This window comes from Neophocaena asiaeorientalis, unplaced genomic scaffold, assembly GCF_003031525.2.
Source record: "Neophocaena asiaeorientalis asiaeorientalis breed wild unplaced genomic scaffold, Neophocaena_asiaeorientalis_V1.1 scaffold432, whole genome shotgun sequence".
NCBI lineage: Eukaryota > Metazoa > Chordata > Mammalia > Artiodactyla > Phocoenidae > Neophocaena > Neophocaena asiaeorientalis.
The window spans coordinates 1,981,219-1,993,901 of NW_020174549.1; the positions used below are offsets into that span (position 1 = coordinate 1,981,219).

A 12,683-nucleotide genomic window follows, 5' to 3' on the forward strand; every position below is an offset into this window, starting at 1 on the left:
TAAATTTTGTTTCCAGTTGTAAAATCTCAATGGCAAATAGGATGAAATATGAGCATTACCAAAAGCAATTTCATTAATTGATTTTTTCTTTCTTTTAATTGCAAACTGTTACCTGAATGTTTCCCTCACTTTAGAGAAGTCCATTTATCTTTCCTTTTGCAACAGTCCATTGCTCTAAGTCAAACTCCACTGTCAAGAACTCGAATCCACATTCATCAATGAACCTGGGTGTTTTAGTGAATCTCACTTTAATTGGTGGAAAGGACTTTCATGGCTCTTAGCAAGCAGTAGGCTGCTTTTTGTTAGAATAATATTGGTATGATGAGATTCACTCTACTTGGAAAGGAATAACTACAGACCCATATGCACCTATTCTTGCTACTAAAATATCCAGTCCTTTCAAAATATTGTTACTGTTATTCTCAATGAACATTCCCGATGGAAACATTTTCTTTCACATTTAAAGTTACAGTAAGACACACCTAAAAGAAGGAATTGCAGAATTGTTCCTCCTTGCCTATTGTTGCCAATGCAGGTGTGGGTACTTCATGACACGTAAACTTGAGAGCAGCGCTAGGTGATTGCAAATGCACTAAAAATGTTAGCAGCGCTGAAAATGAGAGTCATCCGGAGGAGAAGGGCAGGAGGAAAGGACAGTGCACTGGGAATTGGGGAATCTGGTCCTAAGCCCGCTCTACTACAAAACCATTGCTATGAGTTTGGGAAAGTTGCTTAATTAACCTCTCTGGGCCTGATGCTAAGACTACTTTTACTTCCTCTCTGCCAACCCTCAAATGAAATGGTGTCTGCAGGCAGGAGGAGGTAAGAGGGCCAGTTCTTATTTAGAGGGAAAAAAGGTGCCAGCATAGTCATGAGACTCTAGCTCATTCGGGGGTTTTCAGTCACTCAAGGGAACAGTGTATAAGCTGAGAACTTGTACAAAAACAAGCTTCCCCGTAACAGTTTGATCTTATGAGTGTGCCTTTCTGAGGTGCAGATTTCTAACTTCACCCAAAAACTCTTTGTCGACATTTTCTATGTGTCAAACACCGTGCTACATCATAATACAAGTAACTGGAAATGAGCCTAAGACTTAATATACGGAAGTACGGGGAGTCTAAAATATGACATGTATGCTTGGAGTTCTTCGTGACCCTCATTCTATCCTGAGTAAATTAAAATGTGGAAAATCCTATTGTACACAGTGCTAATTTTGTATAGCTGATGTCATCGTTATTAACCACGTTACATTTTTCGTTTTAGCTCAGTGTAAACAAGGCACCTACTCATCAAATGGGCTTGAGACCTGCGAATCTTGTCCACTGGGCAGCTATCAGCCAGCGTTTGGTTCCCGGGGATGCCTCGTATGTCCAGAAAATACTTCAACAGTGAAGAGAGGAGCCGTGGACATTTCTGCTTGTGGAGGTTAAGTCTTAGACATCACTTTTTTTTCAAGCCTCCTAGGTTCTACGCATGGAGGAGTGGAATCTTTTTAGCAAAACCATATGTCTACTGCATGCAAAGAATGTAAATAACCGTCTCTTCATAGAGAGTTTCCTTCTATTTGGCCAGTCAATACTTAAATGTAAACACCCATAATATAAACACCGTGCTGGTACCGTTAGGAACACACAAGAAGCACAAGACTTGGTCCCAGCCCTCAACATTTGTAACCATGTGGCCACATGATATGATAGAAATACATCTCAACTAGGAACTTAGATTCCTTGGGTATAAAATGAGGTCTTGGCTAACATTCCTTGAAACTCTAAAAATACAACCTCTGAATTGTAACGTTCATTCCCTACAGTTTGAAGATCTTCATGAGTGATTATCCACTCTGGCTGCATACTAGAATCATTGCACATTTACATCAGTATTTTTAAAATACTGAAACCCAGTCTCTGCCCCCCCAGATATTCTGATTTAAGTTTTCTGGTTTTCTTCTGAAGTTCCCCCAGGTGATTCTAAAGTATGACTAATTTTGGTTCTCAAATGTCACCATGGAGGGTTTGTTAAAACATAGATTGCTGGGCCCCAGCCCCAGAGTTTTTAATTCAGCAGGTCAGGTGTGGGGCCTGAGAATTTGCATTTCTAACTAGTTCTCAAGTGATGCTGATTCTGGTTGGTCCAGGGACCACACATTGAGAACAACTGGTTTAAATAGAAATATAAAGATTAGAGTTCTATTTTTCAAATAGTTCTAACATCCCTACCAAGTACAGTTTTCCAGCAGTGAAAAAACTGGAAGCCATAAACAAAAGCAAAAGGTGAAAACTTAGAATGACAGTGAAACTAGGTCTGACAGTCAAGGTCAGCCTATTGCCAGAAACTCCCATAAACTGCAATGACTTTGCAATTTCAGTGGAACTTTGCAAAAAATAAAAATTTGTTGGCCTCCCTCTGCTACATCACTGGGAACAGAACAAGCATGCCTGGCTAAAAGATGACTTTTTAAAAAATTGTGAGTCCTCCCCATTCTTTATACCCTTACTGAAAAACCTAAGGTCTATGGCAATCTGAAAGTTTAAACTCTTCCCTTACTGAGTGATGTTTTTAAGAAGCCAGTCTGCTGGTTCCCCATTCCCTCAAGCTACACACACACACATCCCATCCTCATTGCACCCCAATCATACATACATCTGCATCCACTTAGAGTCTGAGAGTCCTAGAAAACAGATGCTTTGAGTGTGGTGGTAGGGAGGGGATGGGGGCGTGTCCAGCATTGCATCCTGGGAGTCCTCATAACTTAAGTGCTACAGGAAATACATGCTGTGAGTTATAGGTTTTATGTGCTCCATCGGGTTGACTCTGAGAATTTCACAGTAGATGAAAGCCTCTTAGACGAGAGGAATTGGGAGGGCAGTGTTCATCAACCTAACGTTTCACTGATGAGTAGAGAATTTGACTAGGACCTCTTTGAAACTCAGAAACCATGTGTGTTGTGTAATACCAGCTGTGGATTTTTTTTTTTAATTAAAAGTCAAAGAAAACCTCACATTATGGTTGAAAGAGATCTGCCAAAGACTATTATTTTGTCAGTATACAAGCTAACTATGGAAGAAAGTCTGCAGGAAAAAATCCCCTCTCTCTGTCTGTCTCCCTTTCTCCCTCCCTCCCTCTCTCCTTCCTTCCTTCCAACCACAAAAGCAACTAGATTTTTACAATGAAACAAGTTCATAGTTGACAAAATTTTTCCTTTAACTTTCCAAATAAGCCTTGAGGTTTTTTAATAGCAAATTACTGCAATTAAGTAATTATAATTCCCAGGAAATCTCTAAACTTCTGGTAACTGTTCCATTTCTCCTAATATTTCTAGCATATGTTTAACCACAGTCTACTTGTCCTGAGTAGGAACTGGTAATATTTGGTAATGACACTTTCCCTTGCGGTGCTGGATAAACACCATTTTACTTTTACTTTAAATTTAAATGTGTGTGAGTTCTAAAACAGTCCCTTATATATTTTCCTTAGTTTTCAGCCAACCCCTTTTCTGTCACTCTCTCCCCCTCCCCTTCTTTCTTTCTCTCCTTCTCCTCTTTTCTCTTTCTGTACTGATTTATGTTTTATGGGCATGTTGTACAGTTTATCTTATTTTTTGCTGACATATCACTTTTTGCCTCCTTTGGCCTGTTGAACTGAAAATATCATTAATAAATACAGCAGTTATCTTTAAGTATATTACTATGTTAGCATAATGTAACATTCTTTATACATTTCACCGATTGTCACTTATTAGGATACTAAATAGTCTTGGTTACAAAAGAGCCTGAAATTTTCCATTTTTTAAAAATGATTTTTATCAAAATAATTAATCCCACAAATGAGTTTTTGGTGACGGTGTTGTTTCCAATAGAAGGAAAGATTATTTGTGGTACAGGATGATAACACTTCTTAGCCCAACCCTGTAGGATGAAGTTAAAAGGAGGCTCAGAATAAGAGGCTTTGACTTTTGGCTTTGTCACAGGAAACCAATGGCTCCAAGGCTGTATTTATTCCTTTATACTATCAGGGGACAGACATGTGAGGTTACATTTTTCCCTGGTCATTTCAGTGCTTTATTTTTAATTCTATTTTGATATCACTTTTGGCATATTTGAATACTTTTTTCCTCTTTCTCTACAGTAGAAGAGGTGAGAAGAGTTTTGTTCCATTTGTCTTGATTTAGAAACCACAGTTTCTCTGGCCAAGGTTCAAAATGAAACTTTCTCACATCTTTTCTTATGACATTAGTCCATTAGGAACTGTGTCATGTGTGTATGCATGTGTATTTAATACTGTACTGTGTACTAGATAGTGCTATTATTATGTATATACATTCATATATGTGTGTGTATGTGTGTGTGTATATATATTTTTATATATATGTACTGCATATATAAATTATATATTAAATGCTGATTATTCACTCTTGGAAAGTATATTTGTGATGACAACTGTCTGCCCTTGGAATGTAATTTAAACTAATTTCCACATGAAAGTTTATTTTACACTTTCTAGGTCAAAAAGCAAAGTACAGACATCACAACACCATGTTTGCTATTTTGAGATGCTAATTGGCTTATTTTTAATCTTAAGATTTTATTATTATTATATCTTAGTATAATTTTTGACAATTATAGTATAATTATGTGCTACAACTGACAGTATAATTCTGTCCGTTTTTAGGGGCACAGTCTTTTTTTCTTTTTAAGATTTCTTTTTCTTCTTTTTAAGATTTTACTGAAAAAAGTTATATGGAAAAAAAACAGTTTAATTCATTATAGCATCTTGGGTTTAAGTGGCAGCATTTATATTTCTAGCATATCATGCACACTCATAGATATCCTCTCAAACAGAAAATGTATACTTTTATCAGTGGAAGATTTATGCTTCCAATTGACTAATTAGCTACTTGGAAGGTACCTTTTCCAAATAGACAATCATTTTTGGAAACTTGGGAATCAGAAAACCCATTTTAAACTCCTATAGGTTTATAATATGTTTGTGCAAAGCCCTCTCTACATCTAGTAACAGAGTAGATTATTTTATTCTTGGTGAAACAAAGATACTTGTAGTTTAAAGCTCTTCTTGAATATAGCAAATGTAGCCGCCAGAAATTTTTTTTTCTAAATATGCATTAATATCTATGTTATCTTCTGCCATCTCTTGATTCGACTCCCTAGGTTTTGTCAGTTGGGTACGTAAAAGAGCTCTTTTACAAGAGATTTGCCTGGCTCTTTTTGCTTAAGAAGTTTGATCAAAGCGTCTTGAGATTATGACAGATGTGTTGTCATTTACTTAATGTTTATTGTCATACCAATAAAAAAGAGATGCCATCACTTGAAGTATCATGCTCCCTTGAGCCTCAAGTGTATCTCTAAATTTTTCAACCATATTGGTAATTATTTCTGCTATACTAATTTTTATTATCAAGAATCCAAAACCTAAATGATAAGTACGCTGATATCCTGAGTAGCTGTTTCCCTGTGTCCTGTCTTCTATACTTAATTTTATGCAGACAAGTCTTAATAGTTTTAGTAGTTTTCTCAGTTTATAATGGTTTTAGGGCTCACCCAAATGACTCCAGTTCACACAGTCCACCTGAATTTGTCTATGGATCACCGTCTAAAACCCCAACCCAAGGATTTAATCATGGGTACTCTACCCCACTATCCTTCTGCCAAATGTAACCAAAATTTATGTTTGGGGCTGTTTTCTTATATTCCACCAAATCTTGGCAAGAGAATTTCCAATTTGGTTAAAAGATAATATTCAACTGCATGTTGTTTACGAAAAGCATGTCTAACCCAAAATGACATTAAAAGTTTTAAAAATAAAAGACCCCCAATAAATAATAGACAACTCTACAGGGGAAATAAAAATTTCTGGTAAACGTAAAAAGCGCAACTTCATTTATCATCAAAATGCAAATTAAAATAACAGCGTGATTCCATTTTTACCTTCAAGTAGGAAAAAATTAAATAATCATTTTGAAGGCTGAGCATGCAGTGAGAAGGGTGATTTCATACGCTGCCAATGGGACTGTAAATTACATTATTTAAACATTTGGGCATGACATATTTCTGGCTTTAAATTGTCATATCTTTAGCTCTAACTACTCAACTACTCAAAGTCAAGTATTATCCCAAGGAAATAATCAGAGCTATATTAAAAAATTTATAGAGAAAATTTCATGTCAGCATTATTTATAATAGCAAACTAGTAGAAACAAGCTAAGTGTTCAATAGGAGAGGAAATGTGAGATCGATTATGGTCTGCCAATGAGTTTTCATTTGTTAAACAGTTTTCATTTGTTAAACACCATGTTACTTAATGATTTGGGGAATGATTTGCTTATGATATAAAGTTAAGTGGAAAAATCATAACACAATATTATATGGCCAATTCTGATTTTTCCTGAGTTGCTGTGTGTTGTTAAAGATGGGAAGGAAACAACAATACATTTATCTAGGTGATAAAATGGTCTGGGTATTAAGTACGTGCAAGGGAAAATATTAGCAATGCGACAGCTTTCTTATAACCAAAGCTTCTTTTAGAGGTAGGGTATACTACTATGAAGCACAAATGATTTGTTCTTACTTTTGCAGTGCCTTGTCCAGTAGGAGAGTTCTCTCGTTCTGGGTTAATGCCCTGTTATCCATGTCCTCGAGACTACTACCAACCCAATCCAGGGAAGTCCTTCTGCTTATCTTGTCCCTTTTATGGAACTACAACCATCACTGGTGCCAGATCCATCACAGATTGTTCCAGTAAGATGATATACTTCATTTCTCATGTAACCCTGTGTTGGAGACTTTTGTTTATCTCTGCGGTAGCTTCAATTCTGAATATTACTATTTTCAGTGCCTTTGGGTGTCTGGATGTGTTAAACTATCCTTTTGAAGGTCTTTTTGATGACAGTGACTCAGAGATTCTTATTTTGGGAGTGTCGAACTTGATAAATTCCAAATTTCTAAAAGTCTAGAATTTAATGACATAATTCAGTCCATCTCTGTGCTCTCTTTATATTACTGAAACAAAATATATGTGGCTTTGCCCACTCTGAGAATCAGAATCTTGACTATGGTATTTAAATAGAGTCTGCTCCTAGAGAACAGACTTGTGGTTGCCAAGGGGGAGGGGCTTTTGGAGGAGGGGTGGAGTGGGAGGCTGGGATTAACAGATGTAAGCTGTTATATATAGAATGGATAAACAAGGCCCTACTGTATAGCACAGGGAACTATATTCAATATCCTATGATAAACCATAATGGAAAAGAATTTTTAAAAAGAATGTATGTATTTGTATAACTGAATCACTTTGCTGTACAGCAGAAATTAGCAGTAAAACAACTATACTTCAGTTTTTAAAAAAGAAAAAAAATAAACAGAGTCTATTTATTGGTAATATCTACTACACACAAATATGTTTTTCACTTGTTTTCCCATAATTTTATTAGGTTTTAGTTCAACTTTCTCAGCAGCAGAGGAAAGTATAGTGCCCGTTGCTTCTCCTGGACATATCAAAAAGAAGTATGAAGTCAGCAGTCAGGCAAGTCCATTTTATATTCATAAAATTTTCTCTAATGGAATTCTTGGAAAACAATTTGTCATTATACATGTCCCACAGAGGAAAACTACCAGAGTTGAAACTTCACCTGATCAAGACTCATGAATATTATCAATGAATAATTACATTTGCTTATGACTTATGAAATGAACTTTCCAAAAATGCAGCATTAGAAGTTCTAAGTACCAGAAATGGGAATTTTTCCCAGCGATGTCTGGCACAGAGAATTGTAGATGTGGGGAGTCTTTTGATTTGCTAATAATTAACATGTACCATGTACCATGAGCATAACCCATCATTTGAGTAAGGGCGTTTGGATTAACCAAAGGCCTTTTCCGATTAGCAGGAAGAGTTACTCAACTTTCATGAAAGTTATGTAAATTTTTTGCCAGCAAAAATAAAAATCATTTATTGGAGTAAGTTGTGGGTTTTTTAAAAAATAAGAAACATAACTCATAAAACTTTTCCATTTATTTTTTTGAAGACTAGTTAAGAATAATTATTTTGGGTGATTCAGCCATTACTCTGAATGCACCTTGCCCAATGTCATAATAAATTCCTTGGCTTTAAGTATTTTTAAGGAGGATAATGAAGTTATATTTCTTATTTTAACTTCCTACATCCAAACATACTCACTTATAACGGCTTCATAAGTCATGTTTGAAACTGCGTGTAATGGACACAGACGTATTAGAATCCACTGGCTTACTTTTAAATATATTTATTTATTTATGGCTGTGTTGGGTCTTCGTTTCTGTGCGAGGGCTTTCTCTAGTTGTGGCAAGTGGGGGCCACTCTTCATCGCAGTGCGCGGGCCTCTCACTGTCGCGGCCTCTCTTGCTGCGGAGCACAGGCTCCAGACGCGCAGGCTCAGGAGTTATGGCTCACGGGCCCAGTTGCTCTGCGGCATGTGGGATCTTCCCAGACCAGGGCTCGAACCCGTGTCCCCTGCATTGGCAGGCAGATTCTCAACCACTGCGCCGCCTGGGAAGCCCTGGCTTACTTTTAAAAATGATGCACAGATACCACTTGCACAGATTCCTGATTTAGCTGGTCTGGGTTGGGGCCTGTCCTTAGTATACTTTTCAAAATGCCTTAAATGGAGCCAGCATTTAGCAACACTGCCTGGGTTTATCAGAACATCACTCAAGAATAATATATAGCATTTGTGCCCATATATGGCAGGTCCCAGCGTTATGCAGGCAGCCGTCCAGCTGGACTCACCTGGAAACCGAAACCTGATGTAAACCTTCTAGCTCCCTACTCAGAATTGCTTTGAAACAAATAGTGTTTTGTCTCTGATAAATTTCTTTTCTGCCACTGGTAGGTTTTCCATGAATGTTTCTTAAACCCCTGCCACAATGGTGGAACCTGCCAACAACTTGGGCGTGGTTATGTGTGTCTCTGTCCAACTGGATATACAGGTAACACAGAGGAATGCAAATTTTCATGTGTTTTTCATACAGTATCATTGTGACTTGCAGTATCAAACTTTGAAACATTAAAAATAAACGCCATAAGATACATTAGACTGTATAATTGCACAAAAGTTTGGTTGAACAAGACAAACCAATAAGTGAAAAAAGCATACGTATCTTACGAATGACAGTTTTCTTTGCACGTTTTGGGGGAAGAATAAAGAATCATCTTCTCTATGAAAAGTCACATCATAACTCACGATTTAAATTGGGATACGGTTCCAGAGGCCGTGTCCAAGGTTGCATTCTAACACAAATTAAGTGCATGACACTCAACATAGAACAGATTGTCCAGCATAAACATTTTTAAACAAACTCCAGTTTCTCTCATTTGCTTCACATGAATGGAAGTTCTCATGAATGGCCATGATTTGTTGCTTTCTTTCTTTCTGGAAGCTGTGCTTAGAAAAACAGCGTGGCTTTGAACTTGATTATGTAGGAATTATGTAAGAATTATGTTTTCTTGCAGTTTGGTTCAAATTCCAGCTCAGTCCAGAAATATAATTTTTGAGGAGAAATGAACTATATCTTAAAAATTGCAGTTTATTTAAAATAATTTCCTGTTTTCTTCCAGAAATGCAGTTTTTACATTTTTTTTCGAGTTTTATGCCGCCAACATGAAGTGTTTTTAATGAGAAAGTGGTATTTAAATAATTCACCACAAGATAAGCAAAAGAGAAGTTGGAAAACAAAATACAGAATGTTGTCATTCCACTTATTTCAACATGTGCATATGTGCATGTGTGTGTGTTTCAATTCCTATAAAAATTTTTGTCCCAACATTCCACAAGAAATAATGAACTTGTCCTAGAATTTTATAAATGAGAGGTGGTTGAGAAAAGCATAATATAGGACAATGATTCTCAAATTTTGACATGCATCAGAATCATCTGGAGGACTTCTTAAAACACAGATTGCTGGAGCCCAATCCCAGAATTTCTGATTCAGTAGGTCTAGGGAAGTTGTGAGAATTTGCATTTCTGTCACATTCCCAGGGGATTACTGATATTGTTGGTCCGGGGACCACACTTTGAGACCCCCTGGTGCAGAAGAACCTGGGTTTCGGCAGAGCTAGCCCATAGAAAGCCTGTGTGCACCCTATGGGAAGATACACCCCATTCTAGGATACCTGACATATGAGCTGAGATCTGGCAGGATTTAGTCCCGCCACCCCTCCTCCGCCAAGTGGCCTTGGTAGCAAGTATATATGACTGTATTTTTCACTTTGGAATTAAACTAATTCCTGGCTCTATTTTATGCTTCCAGATTTCCCTTTTTCCCCCTCTACTTCTAACTTAGGATCTTTTGCTATCTTTTATGTATCCTTATAAGGATATCTTAAAGCTGTTTAGAGAGAGGTAAATACTTCATTAAATACTTAACTAGATGGTAGCTCTTAACAAATATTGCCCTTTCCTTCACCACCACCACTCCACATAAATTCAGATTATTGGGATAATTATCTTTAAATGATCATGGTTCTGTTTCTGTTAATCCGCTCTTTGATTGACCTTCAGTGTCTGGTTTGCATTTTAGGCTTAAAATGTGAAACAGACATTGATGAATGCAGCTCACTGCCATGCTACAACAATGGAATTTGTAAAGACCAAGTTGGGGAGTTCATTTGTGAATGCCCATCTGGTTACACAGGTAAGGGGAAAGTTTCTCGTTCTTAGAATATTAACCCTGGAATCCTTAAAATAATGAGTTACCACCTCACACCTGTTAGAATGACTATTACCAAAAGATAAATGTCCATCGACGGAGGAATGGATAAAGAAGATGTGTGTGTGGGGGTGTGTACACACACACACACACACACACACACACACACACACACACACACACACACAAAAAATGGAATATTACTCAGCCATGAAAAAGAATGAAGTAATGTTATTTGCAGCGACATGGATAGACCTAGAGATTATTGTACTAAGTGAAGTGAGTCAGAAAGAGAAAGACAGATATCATAGGATATTGCTTATATGTGGGATCTAAAAAATATGGCACAAATGAACCTATTTACAAAACAGAAATAGAGTCACAGATGTAGAAAACAAACGGTTACCAAAAGGAAAAGGAGGGGGAGGGATGAATTGGGAGATTGGGATTGACATATAAACACTACTATATTTAAAATAAATAACTAATAAGGACCTACTGTATAGCACAGGGAACTCTACTCAATACTCTGTAATGACGTATATGGGAATAGAATCTAAAAAGAGTGGATATATGTATAACTGATTCACTTTGCTGTACAGTAGAAACTTACACAACATTGTAAATCAACTATACTCCAATAAAAATTAATTAAAAATTAAGAGAGATAAGAGATAACAGTGCTGGCAAGGACATGGAGAAAAGGGGACCATTGTGAACTGTTGGTGGGAATGTAAATTGGTGCAGCCATTATGGAAAACAGCATGGAGGTTCCTCAAAAAATTAAAAATAGAATTACCATACAATCCAGCAATCCCTCATCTGGGTATGCATCCAAAGGAAATGAAATCACTATCTCAAAGAGATATCTGTATTTTCACGTTCATTGCAACATTATTCACAATAGCCAACGGCCAAGATATGGAAACAAGCTAAGTATAAATCAAGGGATGAATGGATAAAGAAAATGTGAGATAGGTAGGTAGGTAGGTAGATACATACATACATACATACATACATACATATAGATAGATAGATAGATATCATATATATAACATATATTGGAATATTATTCAGCAAATACTTGTATTTGGCAAAGAGCAAAATTTTTCACAAACATGTTAGCCGTGGTTTCCAATCGTTTTGCTCTTACGCTTGAACAACTTGCTGGAAAACCGATTAGTCTTAAATTCCTTTCAGTTTTCTCCAGCTCAAATATTCTGTGATTCTTTGCAGGTCAACTCTGTGAAGAAAACATAAATGAGTGTAGCTCCAGTCCTTGTTCAAATAAAGGAACTTGCGTTGATGGCTTAGCTGGTTATCGCTGCACGTGTGTGAAAGGATACATGGGTAAGATGTTTCCATTCTTCCTAGTTGTCACAGAGTTCTGTAAAGCCCCAGAAATCATTACATTTACGAACATTACATATATATATATATGTAATATTATATAAGTTAATATTAATTTTCTGATTTTACAAGTGTGCTGTGATTTCATAAGAGAGAGTCCTTATTTTTGAGGAAATTCACACTGAAGTATTTAGGGGTAAAAGGGCATCATTTCTACAATTTACTCTAAAACAGTTCAGAAAACTAATATGTTCCTGTACATGTGTGTGTATATATATGTGTATATAGAGACAGAAAGAGAGAAAGAAGACATGAGTTGATATGCTAAGACAAGCACTCAAGAAGGAACTGGAGTTAAATTATATAAAATCATATTGTGAATGGATGCTATATAATAGAGTTAAAATATCTGTCTATCTACACTTAACTGATAAAGAAGAAGTCCAAAACAGAAAATGATCAGTGAAGGAAAGAGGCAAGGTCAAAGAAACAGAGGAACGTTTTGAACTAAATTTGCTAGTTCCATTTTTTAACATTGTCTCAATTAGATATTCATTGCTAATGTTCGTTTCAGAAAGAGGTAAGATTGAAAGAGCAGATTTTCAAAAACACAGTCCTAAAATGATGTAGAAAAGCCAG

General features: G+C 36.5%; 1 protein-coding gene across 1 annotated transcript in view; it reads left to right on the top strand.

Moving 5' to 3' along the window:
* Window positions 1–12,683, top strand: part of SVEP1 (sushi, von Willebrand factor type A, EGF and pentraxin domain containing 1) — a 186,551-nt gene that overhangs the window by 106,751 nt on the left and 67,117 nt on the right. The window contains exons 19-24 of the mRNA XM_024757284.1: window positions 1,264–1,425; window positions 6,591–6,752; window positions 7,442–7,521; window positions 8,879–8,975; window positions 10,566–10,679; window positions 11,931–12,044. Coding sequence (XP_024613052.1) covers window positions 1,264–1,425; window positions 6,591–6,752; window positions 7,442–7,521; window positions 8,879–8,975; window positions 10,566–10,679; window positions 11,931–12,044 — 729 coding nt within the window. The remainder of the gene's footprint in view (window positions 1–1,263; window positions 1,426–6,590; window positions 6,753–7,441; window positions 7,522–8,878; window positions 8,976–10,565; window positions 10,680–11,930; window positions 12,045–12,683) is intronic.